General features: G+C 37.4%; 2 protein-coding genes across 3 annotated transcripts in view; one reads left to right on the forward strand and one right to left on the reverse strand.

Annotated features, from left to right (window-relative positions):
• The window catches only part of LOC123319179 (synaptotagmin-11), a 28,791-nt gene extending 14,174 nt beyond the window's left edge, over positions 1 to 14,617 (forward strand). Inside the window, exons 2-6 of the mRNA XM_044906039.1 lie at positions 3,017 to 3,255; positions 4,037 to 4,293; positions 11,453 to 11,825; positions 13,930 to 14,250; positions 14,412 to 14,617. Of these exons, the coding sequence (XP_044761974.1) occupies positions 3,017 to 3,255; positions 4,037 to 4,293; positions 11,453 to 11,825; positions 13,930 to 14,250; positions 14,412 to 14,531 (1,310 nt within the window). The 3' untranslated portion in view covers positions 14,532 to 14,617. The remainder of the gene's footprint in view (positions 1 to 3,016; positions 3,256 to 4,036; positions 4,294 to 11,452; positions 11,826 to 13,929; positions 14,251 to 14,411) is intronic.
• Positions 9,876 to 10,921, reverse strand: LOC123319180. Of its 2 annotated transcripts, XM_044906041.1 has the most exons (4): positions 10,872 to 10,921; positions 10,275 to 10,797; positions 10,083 to 10,216; positions 9,876 to 10,027 (listed from the first exon to the last, which is right to left on the reverse strand). In XM_044906041.1, exons 2-4 carry the CDS (start codon positions 10,671 to 10,673, stop codon positions 9,940 to 9,942), a joined length of 621 nt encoding a protein of 206 aa, XP_044761976.1. In that variant the 5' UTR covers positions 10,674 to 10,797; positions 10,872 to 10,921; the 3' UTR covers positions 9,876 to 9,939. The 2 variants fall into 2 exon arrangements, with proteins under 2 accessions (XP_044761976.1, XP_044761975.1); XM_044906040.1 differs by lacking the exon at positions 10,872 to 10,921 and having other exon boundaries at positions 10,275 to 10,853.
• Positions 14,618 to 24,156: the final 9,539 nt, after the last annotated feature.

The following is a 24,156-nucleotide window of genomic DNA, read 5'->3' on the forward strand; positions in this document are numbered from 1 at the left end:
AATTGTTTTAGTTGTGTTGAGATAGTAGAGTTTCTGGCTGTCGAATCTCCTGGTTGTGACTTTACTCGTGGATGGTTGTGGTTCATTATCATTGAAGTTGACAGGTATAACCGTGGAAAATTCTGTTCGGTTTTCTAGTTCATCCACTTTCACCAATAACCTCAACAGCATTCACAAAACGGTTTAATGAAACATGGCACATTTCATACTGCTTAGCGATTTTTCTAACTGATTGATTATTATCAATCACTTTTTTAGCTGCTTCTTCATGAATAATTTTAGGTATCAGTCCCCTTTCGGTCTTCCGTGGTCTGGGTTTTACCATTTTTCAGCGTGAGCTGTGAAAAAATTTTTCATCAGAAAATTAAATGCAGGTGTCAATTGTAACACTTTACAATCGACACCTTACAATCTTGAATTATGTTGATTACATTTCTATATTTTTTATGTGAAGCAGTGAACAAATAGCCACTGATAAATAAAGTCAAAACTATAATGAAGCCAACACTTACCTTGAAATAAACAGGCCCGGATCTACGATTTCTTCTGACCGGGGCAAAAATTCATGATGGCGCCCCCCCACCCTTCTAAGGTTCGTAGGAAAAATCTAATTGCATATTCGTCATCGCTTTCAACCCGAGTTATTTTTTTCACTAGTTCGAGGTCGTATAGATTATGCAATTAGATTTTTCCTAAGATGAGTACTTTGGGAAAAAAATCACTCTTATTTTTTTCCCATTATTCCATCAAAAGATATTTTTTCTCATTATTCCTTTAAAAGTTATTCTTTTCCCAAAATACTCCCAAAAATTGCATATTCGTAATCTACGACCTCGAATTAGTAAAAAAAAATGACTCGGGTTGCCATCGTTCGAAAAATAAAAAAGTTTGTATTTACAAGAATGTCGTTTGCAACCCGCCCTCGTCTATCGTTTTTACCCGCGCTTCACGAACGAAATTATTCCGAACAAAAATTTATTTTTTTAGCTACATATGTCGACCCGGATCATTTTACATATTAATTCAAGGTCCAAGATCACGAATATGCAATTAGATTTTTGGAGGATCAGTATTTTGAGAAATAAATCACTTTTAGTGCAAAATTTCGGAAATATTGGTCAACTTTGAGGAGGTGTAGCAGCTAGAAAAAAGGCACTAGTCATATGCTGTTTTTTTGGTGATGAATTGGTTCTTTGCAAATATAAAAAACCACACTTCATTCATCTATCACGAACAGTTCAGATTTTATGAATTTTTCCGCGAAGGTCCAAAATTTCCGATTTTCCATCGACCATAACTTGAAAAATGATTCTTTTTAAATATCTGTTTGCATATTCGTGTTCTACGCCCTCGAATTAGTGTACAGAATGAATTCGGTTTCGATCGGAGACCAAAAATATTCTTCAAAAAATCGCCCACTCTGTATATATTTCATTTTGTGAAAACATTTTAAAACACTCAATTTCGTGAAACTTTTGTATAAGACATTTTTTTGTACCTCTCTTAGTAACAAAGTTAAAGGGGGCACATATTATGGTGAAAAACTCGGTACAACGGTACATTTGAAAAAATTTCAATCTTACCGATTTCCACCAAAATTGGTGTTTTTACTTAGGCATAGATTACGAATATGCAAACAGAATTATGCTGAAAGGATTAGTTTTTAAGTTATGGTCTATAGAAAATCGGAAATTTTGGCCCTTAGTTCCAGATGAGAAGGCGATGAGTCGGCAGGCAAAGAAATTACTGCTTGCGACGCAGTGTGAAGATATCAGATCTTTCAACCTATTTCACCCAAGTGTGGCGGTCATTCGTAGATGACTGAATAATATGCAGTTAATTGATCCCTCATTGATTTTAAAGATTTTAGGCATAGTGATGGTTTATCATGTTTCCATTCTACACTTTCCATTTTAGAACTAGGAAATTAATTTTTTCCGAAAAAATCAAAAGTAAAAAATTTTTAACCTCTGGTTGATTTTGGCGCCCCCTTGCGCTGGCGCCCGCGGCAAGCGCCCCGCTTGCCCCCCCCTAGATCCGGGCCTGGAAATAAAGTCACTATAAAGACTTCAAGCTTGAAAAAACGATTTGTGGCACCTCGGATATTCACTTTCACAGCGTTATATTATATAAACATTCGTCTACAATGAAAACGTCATATTTCGACCGACAGGATCATCGTAACTAGCCACATTTTCCAATCATAACTCAATTATAACGTATATATTTATAAATGGGATCCAAAGGTTACATTTGAAAAAAAAAAGATATTTCATTAGGGGGAGAAGTGATTTTGCATGGCTGGCCTTCAATCACCCCTAGCCATAAAGTGACACTTCTCCTTATGAAATAATATACCATTACCATTGATGTGATGAACCTTCTCCAAATACAAAATTCCACCCACCTCTTTCAGATTCTTCATTATGACCATTACATACCATAAAGGAATCTTTGACAACTTGTTTTTAAGCGACTCCCAAAAAAAGGGAAACCTCACAAGGATAGCTTTCACAATACCCTTCAATACCTTTGAAGACAAAATTCGGAAAAGTAGTACATTAACGAGTTAAATGAGAATGATCCCTGAATGGAACTTGGGGTGATGCGGGGTGAATACAATCCTAACTGTCTTGTATTATATCAAAGAGTTACTTCTTTGACATGAAATTTCATCATTCTTGGGGTAACTTTGGAAAAAAAGTTTACTTAAGTTTTCCTTATACTTTTCATTGCTTTATATGCTTTCAAACTCTGACCGCCTTACTTATTGAATCATCTCTTATAATTCAATTATCTCAGGTATAACATTTTCTCACATTTCAAATTTATTGAACTTCAGTTTGAATGAGTATTGTGTTTTGGATATGGCCATAAATTGTAAATGTTTCCTTCCTCCTACGGAACATGTCAGCACCGGATCACTTTTGCTTCTTGTACCATTCTTTGTCAAATTTCAAAATAAATTCATGTTGAAACAATATGTTACTGATTGAATGATTATTTTATTTTTCAGTTTCATCTCCAGTGATTGTCGCTTTCTGCCTTGCTGCATTATTCTTCTTCCTATGCCTGGCCATTGTGACATACTTCTTATACAGGAGACGTATTCGGGATGCTAAAAGAGGCCCTGATATGCCTTTGGCCTTTCAGACTCATCGACGACCTACAGCAGTGAAGAGTCCGGCAGGAGCTACCACCCATTACCTCAAGAAGAGTCCGAGTCCAACGGGCCCTTCTAAAACACCACCAGGGGTAAGAGCAATTTCTTTCTTGCTCTTCAATCATTTTCACAAGGAGGCAAGGATTTCTGAAGAATTTTCCTCCTATAGTCTCTGCTACATATACCGGGTGTTTCATTCATAAACTGGAAAAAAAACTTATATGGTCTTGTAGATGATACCAGGAGAATCATTTTTGCCTAATGGCATATTCGTTTTCGAAGCATAAACGAGATGCAGGGTATTCAATGTCATTTTTGAGCAATATTCCAATGAATGTGGACGCAGTTATATGTGCTATTTGGTGTATTTGGTCATATCTCGTTTGTACTTCATATTCTGAATGAACACGGTTTTCGAAGAAACTCTGTGGAAACACTTTAGATATTACTAACCACGAAGCCTCTCGATTAAGTGCTGGAATTACTAAGCACTATGCATTGTTTTTAGAAAGCGGTAGGGGGCAAGGGCGGATCCAGGATTTTTTTTCTGGGGGGGCACAACGGGCAGACGAGCTAAAAAATCAACAGTAACTGTGAGAAATGAACTTCAAGTTTATTTTCAAGAGTTCAAGTATGCATAGAAAGATTCGTCCGTCTGGGGGGCACGTCCCCCGTGCCCCCACCCTCCTAAATCCGCCCTTGCTAGGGAGCACGAAAAGACTTTAGGTGCTTGCAGAAGCCCTATGTGCAATGCTCTGGCACAGCTCTGATATCAATCATGCTGAGTGAAATGAGATTTTTATAAAATAAACGAGACTCTGAGAGGATATTGGTACGAGCTGTTCAAATTCATTCGGTTATTTATGATTTTAGATGTCCGTGCCACAAACTCCGAGCCCAACTGGTAATCCACCAGCTATAGGTGGACTTCTAGAAAATGGCGTGGCAAAAGGAAATGCAAATGGAAACAACAATGGTAATGGACGTGAGAAGCAAGAAATCACAATTATCCGAGATGTCTACACTAGCGAAAGTGAAACTCATATGCCTAGCAAGGAAGAAATGGAAACCAATGAGAAGAATCTCCAGCAGAGTGCATCTTACCTTGGTCAACTAGTTTTCAAGTTACGGTGAGTTTTGGTCAATTTTATTCACCATGAGGTATTTATACTTCGGACACAATCTCAAAAGAATTTTTGTTGAAATAAAACAAAGTTGTATCTTTCAAATGACAATGATCATATAATAATACTTTATTGTCCAAACAGGCTCTAGGCCCAATTACAGGACACTGGTAATGTGGTAATATCTTAAATTTATACAAACAGTAAAAAATCAAAAATAAAATATTTACATATACATCAGATATAGATATAAGAAGTGACAACAAATTCAACAAAAGAAAAAAAAATATATTTATTCTCGAATTAAAGTTTTGGAGGCTTAACTACTGCCACTGGGCCTCAAACAGCAACGCTTTCAATTCCCCCCTGAATCAAGACAGACCAACAGAATTGGCATCCATATTTCGGCAGCACAGATTGAATCTATTGCACATCGAAAAAAGTGGGGATCTACGAAGAGCGGTAGTACGTGGTGTAGCCAAATAGAAACACTGGCTAAATCTGCTATTGACTCTAGGAACATGAAAGATCAGCTGAGACAACAGGCCTGGAGAGTCAACGAGATAATTCACCAACCTGTTTACGCATACAGGGTGTCCCGTAAAGACCACGTCAAACGAAAACGGAAAGTAGACCAGAATGTGCTCTACCTGATGTGAAAAAATCGTTCATATGAAAGTCTCACGGTTTTCGAGATATTTGATGTTTTATGAAAATGTTGAATTTTTTCACTTAAAATGCTTTCTCTCTTGGAGAAGCTACAATTAAATACTTTTCGAATCAGTTTTTTTCCGTAAATTTTGTTGAATAATTACTTCAATTCATGCAATGAAAAATACCACAAAATATTATACAGGGATTGTGAAAAAAAAAATTGAAATTCATGTTCTGAAGGAAGTGTTTTTTTGTGCTGAATTCTATCTGACGTGGTATAAAAAAAGACACTAGACCTTTTCTGCATATTACGTTGAAAAGTTGCCCATTTTGTGAGGATTCCGAAAAAGTAAAATACAGGTGAAAACCTTCTTCACGAAAAAAGATATTTGAATGTTTATCGAAAATGGAGCATTTCTATGAAAAATTGATTTTTTCACCTTTTCCATAAATACTTTTATTTTGCACTTCCTGCTGAAAATAATCAATCAACAAATCAATAAAATGTTATTAAGATGCTAATTCACTGACTGAGTTTTTTTATTTCTTTGCCTAAAGAACTCTCGAACATCGATATGATGTGATGCGATTCAATGATTCACCAGGCTTGAATCCTCTAGATTTTTTTACTGGGGCTTTTAAAAAATGAAATTTATTCGAATCCTATAAGAGATGAAGCACAACTTAGGGACCGCATTCGTATTTCAGCAGACAAAATAGCGGGGAGAAGTTTGTATGGTTTGATGGTTTGAACAGGTAATTTCCCAATAGATGCAGGGCATGTATTAGCGAAGGGGGGTGGTTATTTTGAGCATTTGCTCTAATAAGAATCCTGAATTTTTATTATTTATATTTTTATAAAGTTTCTTCACAATAGATTTGTTGATGTTGAAGGTCCTGTGCGTTATTACATTATATCATTGCAATTAATGAATAATTTCATTTTATAAGTAATTTCAGGACTAACTGACATTTTTCAAGAGAATTATTCAATATGTTACAGCAGAATCTGCAAAATAAAAGAATTTGTGGAAAAGGTGACAAAATCAGTTTTTCACAGAAATGCTCCATTCTCGATAAACATTCAAATATCTTTTTTCGTGAAGATGGTATCGCCTGTATTTTACCTTTTCGGAATCCTCACAAAATGGGCAACTTTTCAACGTAATATGCAGAAAAGGTCTAGTGTCTTTTTTTTACACCACGTCAGATAGAATTCAGCCCAAAAAAACACTTCCTTCAGAACATGAGTTTTAATTTTTATTTTCAGAATCCCTGTATAATATTTTGTGGTATTTTTCATTGCATGAATTGAAGTAATCATTCGACAAAATTTAGAAAAAAAAACTGATTCGAAAAGAATTTAATTGAAGCTTCCGCAAGAGAGAAAGCATTTTAAGTTAAAAAATTCAACATTTTCATAAAACATCAAATATCTCGAAAACTGTGAGACTTTCATATGAACGATTTTTTCATATCAGGTAGAGCACTTTCTGTTCTACTTTCCGTTTTCGTTTGACGTGGTCTTTACGGGACATCCTGTATACAAGCGTAATAAGTTCTCCTGTCTTCGAGGGAAAGCAGATGGAAACGCCTCAACAATTTTGTATTCTCCGTACCACGCTGGGGGTAGACTCCAGTAACTTTGAACGAGAGGTACTTCATGAACTGACGCTGGACCGATTCGATGGACTGTATATGAACCGCATAAATGGGCGACCAAACAAGGTTGCCATACTCCAAACACAACCTACAGACTCACAAGATATTCACCACCTGAAAACTGAAGAAACGTCACTGGATTATTAACTACCACCTTATATTATAATGCATTTTTGTTTCATTTATACTATATGTATATGTGTATATGTATTATATGTGCTGGTCATCTCATTGGCTTATAGATAATATTAGGTTGGAAAAAAATAAATCCATTATTTTTACGTTCATTTCATAGCTTTATTTACCATAGTTACAATCATTCGTTTTGGCTCGAGTATGCGCCCATTTTTTCAGTTACTCGTTGCCATTCAGAAGGTAATTTCATAATGTCCTGTTCTCATAACGTCTTGTTTCTATTGGCAGAAACCTGCGTTAGCAAGTTTTCACACGCCTCTCTTGAGGACAACTCTACACCACCAAGATCATTTGACATCGACAGAAATAGATGGTAATCGCTTGGTGCCAGACCCGGACTATAAGGTGAATACATACGAACCTCCCAACCAAGGTCTAGGAGCTTCTGGAGGCTCACCATAGACGTGTGCGGCCTGGCGTTGTCCTGGTGGAATGCCACACCTCTCCTATTAGACAATTTTGGCCTCTTTTTATCGATTGCTGATTTCAATCGATCTAATTGCTGGCAATAGAGATCCCAATTTAGCTTCTGAATATTAAGCAGTAGATCATGGAGGAGGAAAACTTTCCAATCCCACCAAACGTACAGCAAAACTTTCCGGGACGTCAATCCTTGTTTGGCCACCGTTTGGACGGCTTCACCGTTCTTCGACCATGAAAGTTTTCGCCTGACATTATCGTATGTGACCCATTTCTCATCTCCAATCACCAGTCTCTTAAAAAAAAGGCCCGATTACGTTCCGTGTGGCCAAGGAATCGCAGAGATGAAAACAAGGTCTATCAAATTTTTTTCCGTTCGTTTTTTCAGCTCGTGCGGCACCCAAACATTAAGCTTCTTTTTTAATCCAGCCTTATGCAGATGGTTCAAAACTGTTTTGTGGTCGAACCTTAGCTCCTGAGCGATGCTACGTCAGCTCTCATTGCGATCTGCTTCGATCATTTTCATGATTTTATCGACATTCTTGACCATAGGCCTCCCAGTGCGTGGTGCATCTTTCATATCAAAATTACCGGAACGGAATCGATGAAACCAAAATTAAGCGTGATTTGCTGTTACAGTATTGGCACCATAAACCTCATTTACATTTGCAGCCGCCTGACTTGCATTTTCCCCTTTATCAAAGCAAAATTGTAAAACATAACGAATTTTTTCTTTGTTCACTTCAATCTTTGACTCTTTAATTGACAACTGAATCGTTCGGTCATAACAATGACAAAACTTGTTTTGCTAGTACACGAATTCCTCTTTCCAACGAGTATAAGTTTGTCCCAATGGCTCCAATGCGACACATGCATAACGAGATATAGGTCAATAAAACCATCTATCAAAAAAATAATGGATTTCTTTTTCCCCAACCTAATATAAATATATGAATCTAATTATAAGTAAAGAATATGGAGGGTAGAGAGAAGGAGAACAAACTAGTGTAACGAAATGTGTCCGCAAGAAACCGTAAATAGGCCAGGTGGCGCTGTGAAGCAATAAAGGAGATAAGGATAGAAGATGTATTGACAGAGATGCACAGTGTTCGCGCCTTTTTTAAATAGAAGAATCATGACATTATTATACAAATTTCATTGATTCGTTCATGGTTCATGATTCAACTGCAGTTGAAACAACAAAGACAATGACGATATTGGAGATCAATGTTAATTAATAAGAAACGAATAATATATAACCCGTTTCCACGAAGCTTGATCAATATTGATGGCGGATATTTTCAATCCATAAGAAGTTCATCATGAGAATTCAGAATATCAAAAAATGTACGTTTATTTATATTTAAGGATTATGAACTGCGACATCGTCCATATATGTATATATTAAGTAAAGAATGAAAGTGGATTGTTAATACAGATGATTATTCTAAGTTGTGTAGTTTCCGTCTTCAACTTAGTTATGTATCGTGCGAAAAAAAATCGTTATATCTTATCCGAGAATCATATCCATCTCATCAAAATTTGAAGAACATGAATTGTTAATGAAATGCATATTTATTTAGTTGAATCTGCTTTAGCAAATGGCTCTTTTCACTGTTTTTCTATCAATAAAATAAGTGCGAATCAAGATTCGCAAGCAATTATATGGAGGTTTGTAATAAAAAAGGTTTAATTAGTAAGGAGAGGAATTTAGAACAAAATTGAAAAGAAATATTTATTTATTCTCAAAACCAACATGCATACACATTCAAGTCAGCAATTTTGCATTTTTTTTATGCATCTTCATTTTTGCCCTACTGGCTTCATGGTTTTTATTATCTGACCTGGCCAAAAACCTGGCACGCATAACTATATAGAAATCTATAATTTTTTTTTGTCAGCTCTACTTTGTGCGACTCATATCCATCTAGCTGCACTCTTTGCTTCTCGATTTCCTCTATGAGATCAATATTGAGGGTCATTTAAGCCACAGTTTTTAGAATACACTTTTCTAACTGCTTTGTTAGCAGAAATAAATCCAAACTGGAATAAAACAACCCTCCGTATTTTTCCATTTTTCCGAGAATTTCATTCCTGCCATCATCCTATATTCTGGAATTATTCGTTAATATATTTATGTGTTGCCCTTCAAAATGTCAAAGCCATTGAACTAAAAATGCTACCTGCATTGCCCTACATCTTTTCAGATACCACAGTTATCAAAAGAAGACACGATAATTCAAATTCAAAATTTCTATTTCAGACTTTACAAGAATAATATCAAGCTGGGAAAACCTACATTGTACATGAAATAATATAAGTATAAACAACTGTTACTACTACTACTACTAGTATAAGACATTATTCAATTAAAAAAAAAAACAATTTAATGATTTCATGTTATGCTATGATGAACAACAAATTATGAATAACACATTCTATGGGATCTCTATAAATTTAACTAATATCTGCCATCACTCAGAGAGCTAGCCAATATCTTCTAGCTGCAGAATACTATGGTTTCATCTTCTCCAAGCTGGGAACATCCACACTGCAATGTTACAATAATTGATAGAGACCCTGTAGTAAAGAAGTAAATATGATCTAATACTCACTTTTTTCTGTAAACAATTCATTGTTTCAGCGTAGTACCCTTCTTATGCTCAAATATAATCCATTTTTCCTGGACACTATTGCCACCCTTTCTATCATTGAGTTTCTTTAGGAGGACTCGACATGATTGACATCGAAGATTTTGTTGCATTCTTTTATACATTCCATGTCCAACAATAACTCCTTGACATCCTTTCTGAAAATGTTGCAATATATGAAAATCATGGTATTGGCTGCATTTAATCAATTACCTTTGATTCTCAATTTGGATGCCAACACTCAATGGCCACTTCTCCACACTTTTCAGATATGCATAAACATCCTCAGGCAGTGACGAGACAATTTGGTCATCTACATGTAGTCTTTCCTTATTGGGAAAGATAACCTGTTAACAAAATCATATGAATATGGTTAATGAATGACAATGAATTAAGTAGTCTCACCAGAACTGTTAAATCATCTTTAACCATTATGTGGTTTTTAATGAGACGAGTCTCTGGATCCAACCTAATGTATTCTATTCCATCAGGCTTTGGTATGTAAGCCCAATGGTGGGGCAAGAATTGCTGATATTTGTCCAACAAATATTGCAATGGTTTTTCTGATTGTTGTACACAATAATTATGTTCTATGGGAACTTCTGATTCTTGCTGTGAGTGCTGATTCACAATTTCTTCTTGATGTTGTATTATTTCTGGTTGTTGATGTACAAGCTTTTGTTTGTCTTGCAACATTTGCTCTTCCGCAAGATGTTCACCAGCATAACTGTGGAACTGATGGTGAATTGTTGGCAACGCTTCTGGTTTGAGTGTTCCTATGTAATTCATGTGAATGGACAACATCCTTAATAACAATTTTGTTGTACATGTTAATATGTTCGCTCTTGAAATGCAACTGGCAAACTAAATCATGAGGTTTCAAAGTAATCTCTAAAGCTTTTGACCAACTTTCTATCCTTCCAGGGGTCTGTTGAGACAGAAAAATAATTATAGGTAATTAATTACAAATAATAACTATAATATAAATTTCATTCTACTCACATTCGCTTTGAAAAATGATAATTTGCCCTGAGGAAGACACGTTTCAAAACCGCTTATACGACCAAATGGACAACTCTTCACCACACATAACTTAAGACATTTCGAAGGTAATTTGAATGCTCTTGTTTCAATACTAAAATTCAACTCTCTACTAAATACTATATCTCAATACTCAATAAATTAAAATTCTAAATCAAACCATCCAACTACGCCACGAGGGTTAATTCAAAATATTTACAAAACGACCGTCGTTGTCATGTCATGGATATCGCTTGAAATCATTGAATTTCTTTCGTTCTTCACATTTAAAATCGAATAAACTTCAATGTTGTTCAGTGGTTCATTTCTATTGCTTGCCAGCGCCACCTGGCCTATTTACGGTTTTTTGCGGACACTTTTTGGCCCAAAAAGCCTCGAAGTTTGTTCTCCTTCTCTCTACCCTCCATAGTAAAGAATTATTTGAACTCTGCGCTTACTTAAGTGTTACCAACCCTGTATCGGTAAAAATAACCTTTCATTGAACAGACCATTATCAATTACCTTACATTAGTATTTAGTCGGAATGTTCTATTCTGTTTCAGATACAAGCACGATAAGAGCGCATTGATAGTTTCTGTGGTGCGCTGTAGAGATTTACCAGCCAAAGATCCAAATATCGGTTCGAGCGATCCCTACGTCAAGCTTCAACTCCTACCTGACAAACAGCATAAGGTGAAGACCAGGGTACTACGAAAGACGCGAAACCCGGTTTACGATGAAGACTTCACTTTCTATGGAATAACTTTCTCTCAATTGCCAGATATTACGCTACATTTCGTGATACTCAGTTTCGATAGATACTCCAGGGATGATATCATAGGAGAAGTCTTTTGTGCATTGGATCAAGTGGACATTTCTCAGATTGAGACACAACAAATGGCTTTATGCAAAGAGATCCAACCGAGAAGTCTCAAGGTCAATATATTTATTTATATAGTTGAATGTAAAGGAATGACAGACGCATATATGAATTGCAAGGTTGCGTTCACAAACTTACTCTGAGCGAGCTCTGAGTAAGCTCTGATTACCCGAAGCGTTCACAAACGTACTTTTAGTTCCTCAGAGTATGCTCTCTGAGCATGACCATACTCATACTCTACTCTCGGAGTAAGTTTATGAACACACCCCAAGAGATCTATTAAGAACATTTTCAAAATTTTGGGAGAAAGAGGAATTAATATTTGCTTTTGCAAAAAATACTATAATGCCACCAAAAATGATACTTTGACTTCTGAAATGACTGGAAAATAGGTCAAAATGCAGAATCAACTATATTAATTATAATAATTTGAAAAATTGTTGCGATGTGGCCGAATACTTGATGAAAATCCATAATTAAACTAAAAACCTGCATTGTATGATTTCCACTAGCATTAGGTATTTTGCCATAAATATACTCATATACCTAATTAAGTCATTAACTGGCAGTATGCCAGTCGAGCGAAATTATTTGGTGATAACTGGCTGCTCAAAGTTCAAAGTAACATTGCAGAATACTAGGTGCAAATCGTCGACGCTGGTTGCACGTATATTAGGGATTTTGAGTAACTAGCTTAAACCCGCGGCATCGCTCGCATAATATTTTAGTGTGAAACGCTAGTGTAGGTACATTATGTTGAAAGCGTCTTTCTATTCGAAGAACCCCAGATATTTTCATGTTCTTTTGCCTTATATATAGTCACGACAAAACTGACTTCGGTAGGAAATTAGATTAAAACAGAAGACGGGTAAATATAATTGTTATACAAGGTATAATTCACTAGTTTGTCGCGCTTGCCAACTCCTGTTGAAATAGTTATAAATATGTAACATATAATAGTGATTGTCTCATTGTATAGCCTGCGTGACCTTGGTTGCATCGTTGCATCTTATCCGATGACACTGCTGAAAATAATTCTAAACAATTCGGACTCTATAGAATATTTATTCATAATAATAATAATAGTCATAATAATAAACCCAAAAAAAATTTGAATAACAATTCTCAAAGGAACAACCACACGAAGACAGCATGGACGGGCAATATTTATCAATACATATTATAACGCAAAGTCGCTTTCCGCTGTCTGTCCCTATATACAGTGTATACATAAAGTATGGAATGAATTCATTTTGTCGCACTGGGATTTAAAACAAAAAAATGCTGGATAATGTCGATCTACTCTTTGAGAGGGGCACATTTTAGGAATATTACCTTGTCTCTAGCTTCACGCCCTGAGCGGGAATCCAATACGCTTAGGATCTCCTGCACGTTAGGTCTAACATCCTTATCACTTGTAACGCCTTTTTCTCGGGGTACTCGAGCGCCAGCTATTCTGGGAAAATAGCAAACCTACCCTGGTAGCTACGAGCCGAAGACAAGGTTCCCCCGGTGTCTGGGGTGTTAGCGACAACCAGCGAAAGTCAAAATCAACGTACACAAATTATATTTGTCGACTCGTACAAGGAAACACAAATGGCACTATTATAAAATTCGTACAGTGAAAGAATCGAGGTCAGTGAATTTACAGGCAAAACGGACGGAATGAAACAGGATCCGATCTCAAACGTGATACGGGGTTTACGGACGTGTTCGCCAGCCAGAACCTAAGACGCACACTTAACGGACAGGTATCGAACCTCTGCCAGGTTAGGGGATGAAACAAGACGGCATAGATTCCCGACAGCTCACCCCTAGGTGCGTTCTTCACCCCCTGAGTATCCACGCCAGCGGGGTTCTTCGATAACAGTCAGCGGTGAGCGTCGGACAAACGAGGGCGGAAAGAGGGTTAGCCACTCCAAAGTGCGTTCTGCACCCGCTGAGTATCCACGCCAACGGGGTGCTTCGGCAGTAGGAGTGGAACTTAAACCGGGGAGTAAGGGATGAAAGAAGGCACGTGCCCCCCCTGGATCCGCTACTGTCGATATCTACCCAGAATACTGCTTTCAGTCAAGAAAAAATAATTAACCTGTCAAATATAAATTTTTCACTGCAGATGAAATAATCGTTTTCACCAATCACCATATAAATTAATTCCAGATTCGATCTCAAGGACGCGGAGAACTTCTAGTGTCTCTCTGCTGGCAACCAGCAGCCTCCAGACTCACCGTCGTCGTTCTCAAAGCTAGAAACTTGCCAAAAATGGATGTTACAGGATTAGCAGATCCGTACGTCAAAATATACCTAACCTACAAGGGACAAAGATTGGCCAAGAAAAAGACACATGTGAAGAAGAGGACGTTGAGTCCTGTATTCAACGAGAGTTTCGTATTCGATGTTCCGCAAGAGGCCAGTGAGGGATTGTCTGATATAGGACTGGAGTTCCTCTTGTTGGATTGGGATCGGGTCACTAAAAATGAGGTGAGTTAGATAGATTACCTGAACTCTATAGTTGCTACCGCCTACCACAATCTGTCGTAAATTTAGGCAGTAGTAATTCAATTATTATTTCGAAACTTCGACTTACAACCACTTTGTGAAACTAATAATCGTCTTAGAGCTAAATCACCCTTTCTTTCTAGGTAATTGGAAGACTAGATTTAGGAGGGTCCAAATGCACAGGAACGGCGTTACACCATTGGAACGAAGTCTGCAACTCGCCACGCAGACAGATCGCAGATTGGCACAAACTACGAGAATAAGGCGGGATTTTCTCAGTTTTCAAATAATCTTACCATTAATCATGAAACTTGTCAGTCCACACTGAATATACAATAACCATCGCTAATGGATGTAGCGCAAGATCATCCTAATTTTTTACATGCTTGAGGTGTGATAGATCAGAAGGGATTACCTTCATTTGGTTCGGGACCTTTGTTCATCTTTGAAATGTTTAGATTTAGGAGAAGACACACACGTTGTTGAAATTACTATCATCCACTTTTCTTCATCCAGAGTAAATGAGAAACAGATAATGTTTCATCGTGTGAGTTTTGGATCATAAATCTCTCGGCCAGGCTTTAAGCTGATAAGTAAATGAAGACTCACAGAGAATTAATGATTTTATTCTCACTAAGAAAAGTATGGAGCTCGAAAGCATTCTGGTTATCAGGGTCAAATTGATAGGAGCTAGTATGAATTGAGGAAAGCACAACAACAAGGAGAGATTCAACTAAAAAAAGGGATGTTACCAGAGAATAAATCGATATATTTCAATAAAAATTTCAATATTAGTCTTTACCCCTTAAATTAACAACGATTCTTTAGAAAGCAAAATAGGATACGAAGCTCACACGGTCAAACTAACAAGATGAATTATTTTCGGTACCTACATGGAATTTTAGAACACCATATCTCATACTACGTAGATCTAGTGTATATTTTTCAAAGTGTCTATCGATGTAATTTGAACTGTGCACAAGCTACAGCCTTAATCGTTGCCGTATAAAATTGTCTAGACTATATAGAGCGTATCGGAAATAATTCATCTGTTTGTACTGCAATTGGCTGTACAAACCTATAGACTGATTTCTACACATCAAAATAGATTTGTATAGGAAAAAGAGCGTATGTTAATTTGTCTGCTAAAAGGCGCCGCTAGATTTGGTGGGAGACTAATCAGTTGATGAGATTCTGAAGAAATGGAAGGAATGTTTGTTTTCATTCCGAAATTGTGAGATTGTTTATAACTTCTAATATATCCTTTTTAAAATCGAGTGATTTATTCAGAATTCCATTGACTTTTTGCACAACAAGACAACAACGAACAAACAGTTTTTCAATTACATATAATCAATTCTCATTCATGAGACGGGAGGGAAAATAATGAAGAACCATTGATTTCCTATTTCATTTGAAGACACCAATCATCATCACTAACCTACAGCAACAAGAAATTTGAATTAGTCTCAATTAGCATACAAGTTACTCAAGAAATTTAGTTTAGATGACCAGTTTTCCAGAAATGTTAAAAGCGTCTATTAGCTCGAACATTCTACTTGGGTAGAATGTAATGTAATGCGCTGAAGGGTTATGACCTAACCCATCACTAGGTCTATCATGAATGAACAAGGTATACATTCCGTATTGTGAGCATTTTAACAAAATGATTTGGAATTCTGAACAGACTACTTTTACCCATTCTCAAGAAAGTCAATCTTAAAATAAATCGCAACGTTTGAATGATCATAATTGTCAGTTTTTCCCACTGAGCTAACGGACCTTTATACAAGAACCTTGTAGATAGTAAATAACTGTCGAGCTTTCATTTTTCGCATTTCCTCAGAAGTAGTTTTGTGTAAATAAAACATTAAAATGGAATTAGATAGGCTAAACAATGAAAAAATACATCTAAGTATATAATACACCATATAACGCTTCAGAAAAATTTTTCACCGAAGAGACATGATGTGGATATGGGTGTAATGTGTTTTGGAACGATAAAAAGCTCAGATACGTTCATCAGCTATATCGAAGTTCATACCCTCGACGTCAAAGTTATTATAAAGAGATATATAAGTTCCGTTTAACTCAAGCTTAATTATGTAGAGACAGACATATGGTACTTACCTTATGCTATTTTAGTATGATAGAATCAATGTTATTAAATCCTCCTTTAAATGAAATATACTCACTTCAAATTGATTGAAACGTTAGTTGAAAGAAATATGATTTTAGTTGTAATGATAATTTGCATTGGATATAGAAATTCAAGATATATTCTGTTGGTAAAAATACTGTTTGCGTACGATTAAAAAATATGAATCCTTTCGAATCGTAAGCTTGGGTGGAGAAACAATTTCGGGAATCTCATCCCTCACCGATTCTGTGTGAACGGATGCCAATTTGTGCTATGAATTATATGAATTCGATTGCGACTACAAACAATTTTTATCTTTAGAAACAGATTTTTTTTGTAAATATGAAATAAATGTTTGAATGGTTTTTATTCTGTATTACCTTATTTATGGGTTACCTTGTAGTTCCTGCAGTGTGAAATGATCATCCCACTCATCTCCCATAACCCAATTCCAAAGGGTGATTGGAAATGGAATAAAATTTCATCTCGAATGGTATTCGAACAGTAATATTCGACAAATACTATTCATTTCCGAAGCTATCTTGAATTTGAGAAATAAAAAATTGTCGCTGAAAAACTAATCTACTATACTTCATTCAACTTTATTTTAGCAGTCGGTTGGCCATGGAAATTTGACACATTTCACTCTGTATAGTACGAAAATGTGGGGTTATGAAGCTTGTCAAAACATTTTTGGGTTTTAAATCAACGCTATGTTGCCCGTTCTACGTAAAAGTTTCTGTTATTACGTATTTTATCACAATGTCGAATCTCTTCGGAAAATATGTGACGAACATAATTGAAGTTTATACAAACTGATTGAGGGCAAACCAAATCCATATATTTGCATGGAAAATACAAGAGATCAGTATAATATCATAATATGCACTAGCTTGAGGAGAGTTGATGTTCGTTATCTTCTTTGGCTTACAACATTTGTAGATTTCAAAAATATTAACCCGAAGATGAAATGCATATGATGCAGTGGTTGGCAATGGGTATCTCCAGAAGGAATTAACAGATAATTACAAGAATGTTAAATTTTTCAACAAAAATCATCTTGCATCAATATAAGTAAAAGGAGTTGAAGGAAGTTTCAAGTTGAGATGCAACTTCACTGTTGAACAAAAATTTCACATGAATAAACAGTAACAGGGCAACTTGCGCGTATTTGTGGCTATTCATCTTAATACATTGATGTAATTATAATAATTAGGTATTTATTAGTAGGTACCTTAAGACATTTACATTGTATAGGACAAGTCAAATGAAAAACAGAAAAATCCATTTTAGGGAACTTATTATCCGATGACATTTATCGAAAATCCTGTAGTGAACTTTTCGCATTAATTCACTCAAACATAAAATTCCCAAATGCCACCACTTTTTTGGGTCTCCCAATAGAAGGAAATTCTTTGTCATACTCTTCATTCACAATCTTTCTGATTGTGGAAATATTCAGCTGAAATATAAATCGTTTAGATTCAGATGAAACATTATATAAATTCTCTTACATTGAATATGTTCGCTATCGTCTGACGTATTGTGGATTTTAGAATATCAGGGTATAACTATTTGAATGAGCTGACCTGAATTCTAAATAGCACTTCCTGAAACCCTGTCTCTTTTTTCAATCACTTTCGGCATTTTCGAATTTTCGTAATAAAAATTGATATTTTGGCAACGGCGTTATGACATTAACGACATTTCATGAGTGCCAACCTTACTCCGTTCTAGTTACAAAAACTTGAGAAAATTATTTCATGGCCAACCGACTGCTAAAATAAATTTGAATGAAGTATAAGTTTTGCCGGCTTTCATGTTTTATCACTGTGAAACGCTATGGAAACAGTTTCCATAGCTCACTAAAAATGAAATGAGTAAAATAGTCACTTATATATGTCATCACTCTTCAGTCATTATTTGTTTTTTTTTCATCATTTTCATTCAAGAGCATTTTTAATATCGCTTCATATGCATACAACAATAAAATATAGCCCAGGCTTTCTCTGTCATACTAGGAATTCTCACAGTTTTCCATATCTCACATTTCCTCAGCCTCAGCACTCTCTATCAGATTATTTGGGCGCAAGCCTATAGCAGAGGCGGCAGCTCATATCGGAAGGAATAACGAAAAATCGGTAGCTTCGAGGCCACTGGCCGAAGACTGGTTCCGATATTCCTGAACAGTACTGTCAGTAATAAGGATAAATTCGGATGCATACCACCCGCCGATATGAATATCAACAAGTGTTACGATCTGAATTGAACTAGCCAATTTGCCATCGTCAAGGCCCCAAATGGAGTACGCTCCATCGAAGAAAAGCAGATGATGACAGTTTTGGTCTCATTTGACCTCATCAGAGCAACACAGCATTTTTCTCCGATGGAGAACGTTTGGAATTGATGGAACCTTATTCAATATTGGCACACGCGCTACTGGGTACTATACATTTACCCAGTACTGTCAGTATTTCAGAGACGATGCCTATTGGCCTAGTCGTTCAGTTCTATTGTTATTCGATTGCAGGCCAGTAAAACCAGTAATATCGGAACTGGCCCATAAAAACGACAGTCGTTAAACGCCTGGTCGTACTGTGATGCATAACGCTTGAAAAGTGTCTACGAAGCCTCCCTCGCCTACGATTCTCACCCTGAACGATAGAGCAACGCCTCGTGAGTGGATCTCTACACATTTATATATGCATTAACGTCCCGGCGTAGAAAAAACGCATCTCTCAAGATTGTCGAACGACCCGTTTGCCTTGAACGATGTTCACATTTGGTGTCATCGGAATATAGAAACGATAATCAAAGATTATATAGTTAGGTTAACTCTATAATCTTCAGATAAAATCTTTCACTCGCGAAGGCAGAACTGCACTTCCCAGTCAACCAGTATTAGGCACAGGGAAGTTGTTGCGATTTACCACTGTGGAAGTAAACACAGGACATCCATAAGAGGTCCATAATTGGTACACATGGACATCCTTTGAATATCCATTGTACATCCATTCATGGACGTACTGTAGATATCCAATAATGTACATCCATTCATGGACTACTTTGGATAAACAATATTGGATATTTATTGTACACTCATTCATGGACGTACTAGTACTAGGGATATAATGATCTGTTCTTAATTATTGAAGTATTTTGTTAGCTGAAATGGATATCCATATCTTGCAGAATATCAATTATTCTTCTATTCTATTTTTTATTGAGTATCAAACCAAAGTGTTCTGTGATCAAACCCTCATACTCAATGATCATAAATACGGAATAATCCATAGAGAAAGGATGTCTTGTCTCTGGAATAATCTAATAAGTATCTTGAATAGCTTTGGTAGATCTGTGGTTGGCATTACTGGCGGTCGGCGGATGCAGGAATGTGTCAATTGTCATTCATTTATTGTTGAAGATTGACACCTTGGTTGCGTTCACAAACTTACTCAGAGCTTGCTCTGAGTAAGCTCTGATTACCCGAAGCGTTCACAAACGTACTTTTAGTTCCTCAGAGTATGCTCTCTGAGCATGACCATACTCATACTCTACTCTCGGAGTAAGTTTATGAACACACCCCTGGTGAAAAAGTGGCTTGGAAAAGCCAAGGAAAGGAGTAAACACGAGAAGAAAAAATGACCTCTTATATTGTACTTTTGGTAACGAAGAGTGTGATGGCTCCTCTACACTACTCGCGAAGTTCCTCGGCGAACTACTCTAGAAAGTTTGGCGAAGTCCGACGCTACACACTCGTTCAACTTCGCGAAGCTCATTCGCTCTGAGGTGCCGATTGCGTGCGTACTTTGGAAATTGTTTGCTTGCATTTGAATACCGATTCCAAATAGCTGTCCTTGAAATCAAAAGCAAACCAAACCGGCCGATACCTATGCATCGTCGACTCCAGAACCATATTTTAAGGATGCTTGTATCTTTCTACAATAGATCCTGTATGTTGCAAATAGCGAACGCTTAATCCTTCTTTTTTTCAATTCTTCAACGGGCACACAGGCTCCCAAGGTGTCGCGAATGCGCACACAAGCATCATTATTTTTTTTATCCTCATGACATGACATTTGTCATTGGGATCTCAAATGATTGTTTCCGTTTGCAGTGTTTCAAGGAACAACATAATTTGCTCCTGGATCCACTGTAGATTGCTCATACTTGCATTAATCAAAAAATTACGCATCGGCACAGACGACGTCGCGCGTCGGTCTAAGGCGCGGATCTCACTGGAGCGATACGATAAACGATGCGACAGGTGATTCGATAAGCAACCCGACCCTGATTCGACACCGACCTCTTATAACCGTGCAAACGTAATGGAAGCAACTAATTCTGTGCACACTGAAGCGATCGCGATACTACACCGATAAATATCTGAATCGCGTCGGTTTGGGCGACACAGCTACCGGGTCGCTTCAGCGACAGAAAGGTGATTGAGAATCAAATCGTAAAAAGTAGCATAGAATTTCGTAATTGATTAACAATTAAGCGCTTAATTTGGATATCGTATCGCTTCAGTGTGCACTGGAGTGTTGCGAAGATAAAAGTTGCATCGGGCGATAAAAGATTGCTCATGTTGCATCGCTTATCGTATCGCTCCAGTGAGAACCGCGCCTAAATGAGCTACTTTGTCTTCGTGAATGAAAACTGAAGTCGGTCGAGTAGTGTAGAGAGATACTTCAGGAAGGCACTTCGTCTAACTTCGGGCCCTTTCACTCGGGCGAAAAAAACCGACAACAAATGGAAGTCGAGCGAGGCTAGGTAAAGTTTGACGAGGTAAGACGAGGTGCCTCTATACATTATCGTATTATTAGAACATAGATACATGGAATGGATAGTAAACATTCCAAAGACTGGAGTGAGATAGTTGCTTAGTGTCGCCAATCACATTTGAGACAGTTGATTTCATAAATATATGGTTCATTTGGACATCAATGTCACATCAATTTTCAGTAGGAATAAATAGGAAATATGTGAATTTTTCAATTTATCGCCACTGCTTTAGTGTCGCGCTAGACAGAGAAACATCGAATGTTTGTACTACAAAACATTCAATTGTAGCACTGAATGGCCATTCCATGTATTGTAATGAGAGGATGGTTTTTCAAACCTACCCCCTCATTTTAGAAGAATCTTTTAGTTTTCATTTTTAAGTAATTTTATTTTCGCATTAATTTTAGAGAAGAATATTTTCAATTTCCAATTCAGGATTCCGACATCGTTCGGAATCGAAACATACCGCACCGTTTTTGTTCTGTTTTCAGTTCTGAAAAAAAACGATGTCGTACCGTATAAAACATCCTGAATTGGAAGATAACCGTGTTTTTTTTTGGTCGCTAGCTAGATAAGTCGAAATTAAGACGTTTTCATCGACGCAAATTTACCGATTTCTGGAAATTTGCGAGTGCAAGTGGACAAACCGATAGGTAAGACGACACTCCGTTCTTTTTTTGTTTTACCATTGGAACTTCAGCCTTCCTTCATCCCTTCCTACCCCTAGTTTAAGCTCCACTCCTACTGCAGAAGCACCCCGCTGGCGTGGATACTCAGGGGGCGCGGAAAGCACTTTGGAGTGGCGAAAAACTTCCTCCACTCCTTCCTACCCCAGGTTATGTTCCACTCCTACTGCAGAAGCACCCCGCTGGCGTGGATACTCAGGGGGCGCGGAAAGCACTTTGGAGTGGCGAAAAACCTTCCTTCATCCCTTCCTACCCCGGGTTAAGTTCCACCCCTACTGCTAAAGCACCCCGCTGGCGTGGATACTCAGGAGGTGCGGAAGCACTTTGGAGTGGCTAACCCTTGTTCCTTCCCCGTTGTTTCGACGCTCACCTCAGCTGTTATCGAAGAACCCCGCTGGCGTGGATACTCAGGGGGCGAAGAACGCACCTAGGGGTGAGCTGTCGTAAATCTGTGCCGTCTTTCATCCCCTAACCTGGCTGAAGTCCGATATCTGTCCGTTAAGTGTACGTCTCAGGTTCTGGCTGGCGAATTAGTCCGTATACCCCCGTATATCTGTTGAGATCGGATTCCGTTTCATTCCGTCCGTTTTGCCCCTGTAAATTCACTGATTTCGAGTCTTTCACTGTACGAATTTTATAATAGTACCATTTGTGTTCCCTTTTTACGAGTCGACAAATAAAGGTTGTGTACGTTGATTTTGACTATCATTGGGCGTCGCTAACACCCTTGACACCAGGGAACCTTGTCTCCGGCTAGTAGCTGCCAGGGTAGGTTTGCTATTCTCCCTTAAAGAATAGCTGGCGCTCGAGTACACCGAGGAAAACCCGTTACAGTATCTATGTTCTAAGATCGTATTCGTTCAACTTCGCGAGTAGTGTAGAGGAGCCATGATATTTTAGTTTAAGTTTTCAATTTTATATACTTGGTTTACATCATATGTTTTTTTATATGAATCGATTTTTATTTCATAGATGTTTCATTCAATGTTTCTATATGGAAATTGGACATTCTCTCAAGACCTGGACGAACTTTGGATATTTGGTGGACGTTGCCTCGACAGCTGATGGAGATTAACTGAACCTTTTAATGAATGTAAACTGAGCTAGTTATGGACGTCATATCGACTTCAAATGAACCAATACATAAGTTCATTCAACTGACTCTGCGTCGATATAAATAGCCCAGTTTTCAGCTGTTCAGACAACTTGCATCGAATATCCATTGTTTGGAATTCTTGTCCAGAACACTTTCATATTGGACCAAATATGGATATCCTAATTGGTGACAACGGATATCCAATGGAAGTCCTTTTTCCGGCAAAGGAGGTCCAATGGATATCCGAATTGCATGATTTGGATATCCATTGGATGCCCTTGTGTTTATTGGGATGGCGATGGTTGAATTATTGGGCTTGTGGCTCTGGAAGATTTCTTCTCTGGCGCTCGTTTTCCTAGTAGATTCGTTCTGTTCCCTGGGATTCTGGAAATGTGGATCCGGAAGGCTTGTTCGCTGGCTCGGATTTGGCGCTGGATGGCTTCGTAACGGATTTTTTCGTTGGCTCTGGAGGGCTTCTGCTGGCTCTGGCGTTGGCTCTGGAAGGCCAAAGGTAAATCCTTTCTCTCGATCCGGCTCGAAGGACCATAAAATGTTGCTTCTTTTGTTTGAAACAACACTTGAGACAACTGAACGACCAGACTCAGAAGGTTCAAGGGATGTCTTAACTCCACAGTTGCCGGTGAGGTAAATTGATCAGAACATTAAATTCATACATCATTTCTTTTCTTTCTGTCAATGGAAGTTTCAGATAGATGAACAATCACATAAAAAGAAGATATGATGTTGGAAACAAATAATTACCTACTGATATTTGTATTGACCCAACATCAGAAAATCACCATAATCGTTTGAGTCGTTCGAAAGTTATCACAAAAATACGGAAATATGGGATAATCATATGATACATGTCATTTTTGGCATGGAGAGCTTGCTTTGAGGCTGTGGCTAGCTTTAGGCAAATGTTCCTTCAATGAATGCGGACTTCACATCTTCTTTTGGCCTAATAGTGGTTTTAAACAGCTTTCCTTATAATGAAGATTTACCATTCTAAGAAGCAACCTGCCAATAAGGCATCTTCATCTTAGTTGGGCTGCATAAAGCCACCATTCACGTATGTGAGAGTGGTTTTCAGACCTGGGACCCGTTTCATTGCATTTAACACAATGTAATTAAATTTGCGTTAATTATTCTCCCACACGAATGAAAACTGAAAGACTATA

This window comes from Coccinella septempunctata, chromosome 8 (assembly GCF_907165205.1).
Source record: "Coccinella septempunctata chromosome 8, icCocSept1.1, whole genome shotgun sequence".
Taxonomy (NCBI): Eukaryota; Metazoa; Arthropoda; class Insecta; order Coleoptera; family Coccinellidae; genus Coccinella; species Coccinella septempunctata.

Coding starts and splice junctions, on each gene's coding strand:
- LOC123319180 (XM_044906041.1), bottom strand. CDS start 10,673: ATGTTGTCCATTCACATGAATTACATAGGAACACTCAAACCAGAAGCG. Junction 10,217..10,274: donor AAGATGATTTAACAGTTCTG/GTGAGACTACTT, acceptor TTTTGTTAACAG/GTTATCTTTCCCAATAAGGA. Junction 10,028..10,082: donor ATCCAAATTGAGAATCAAAG/GTAATTGATTAA, acceptor CAACATTTTCAG/AAAGGATGTCAAGGAGTTAT.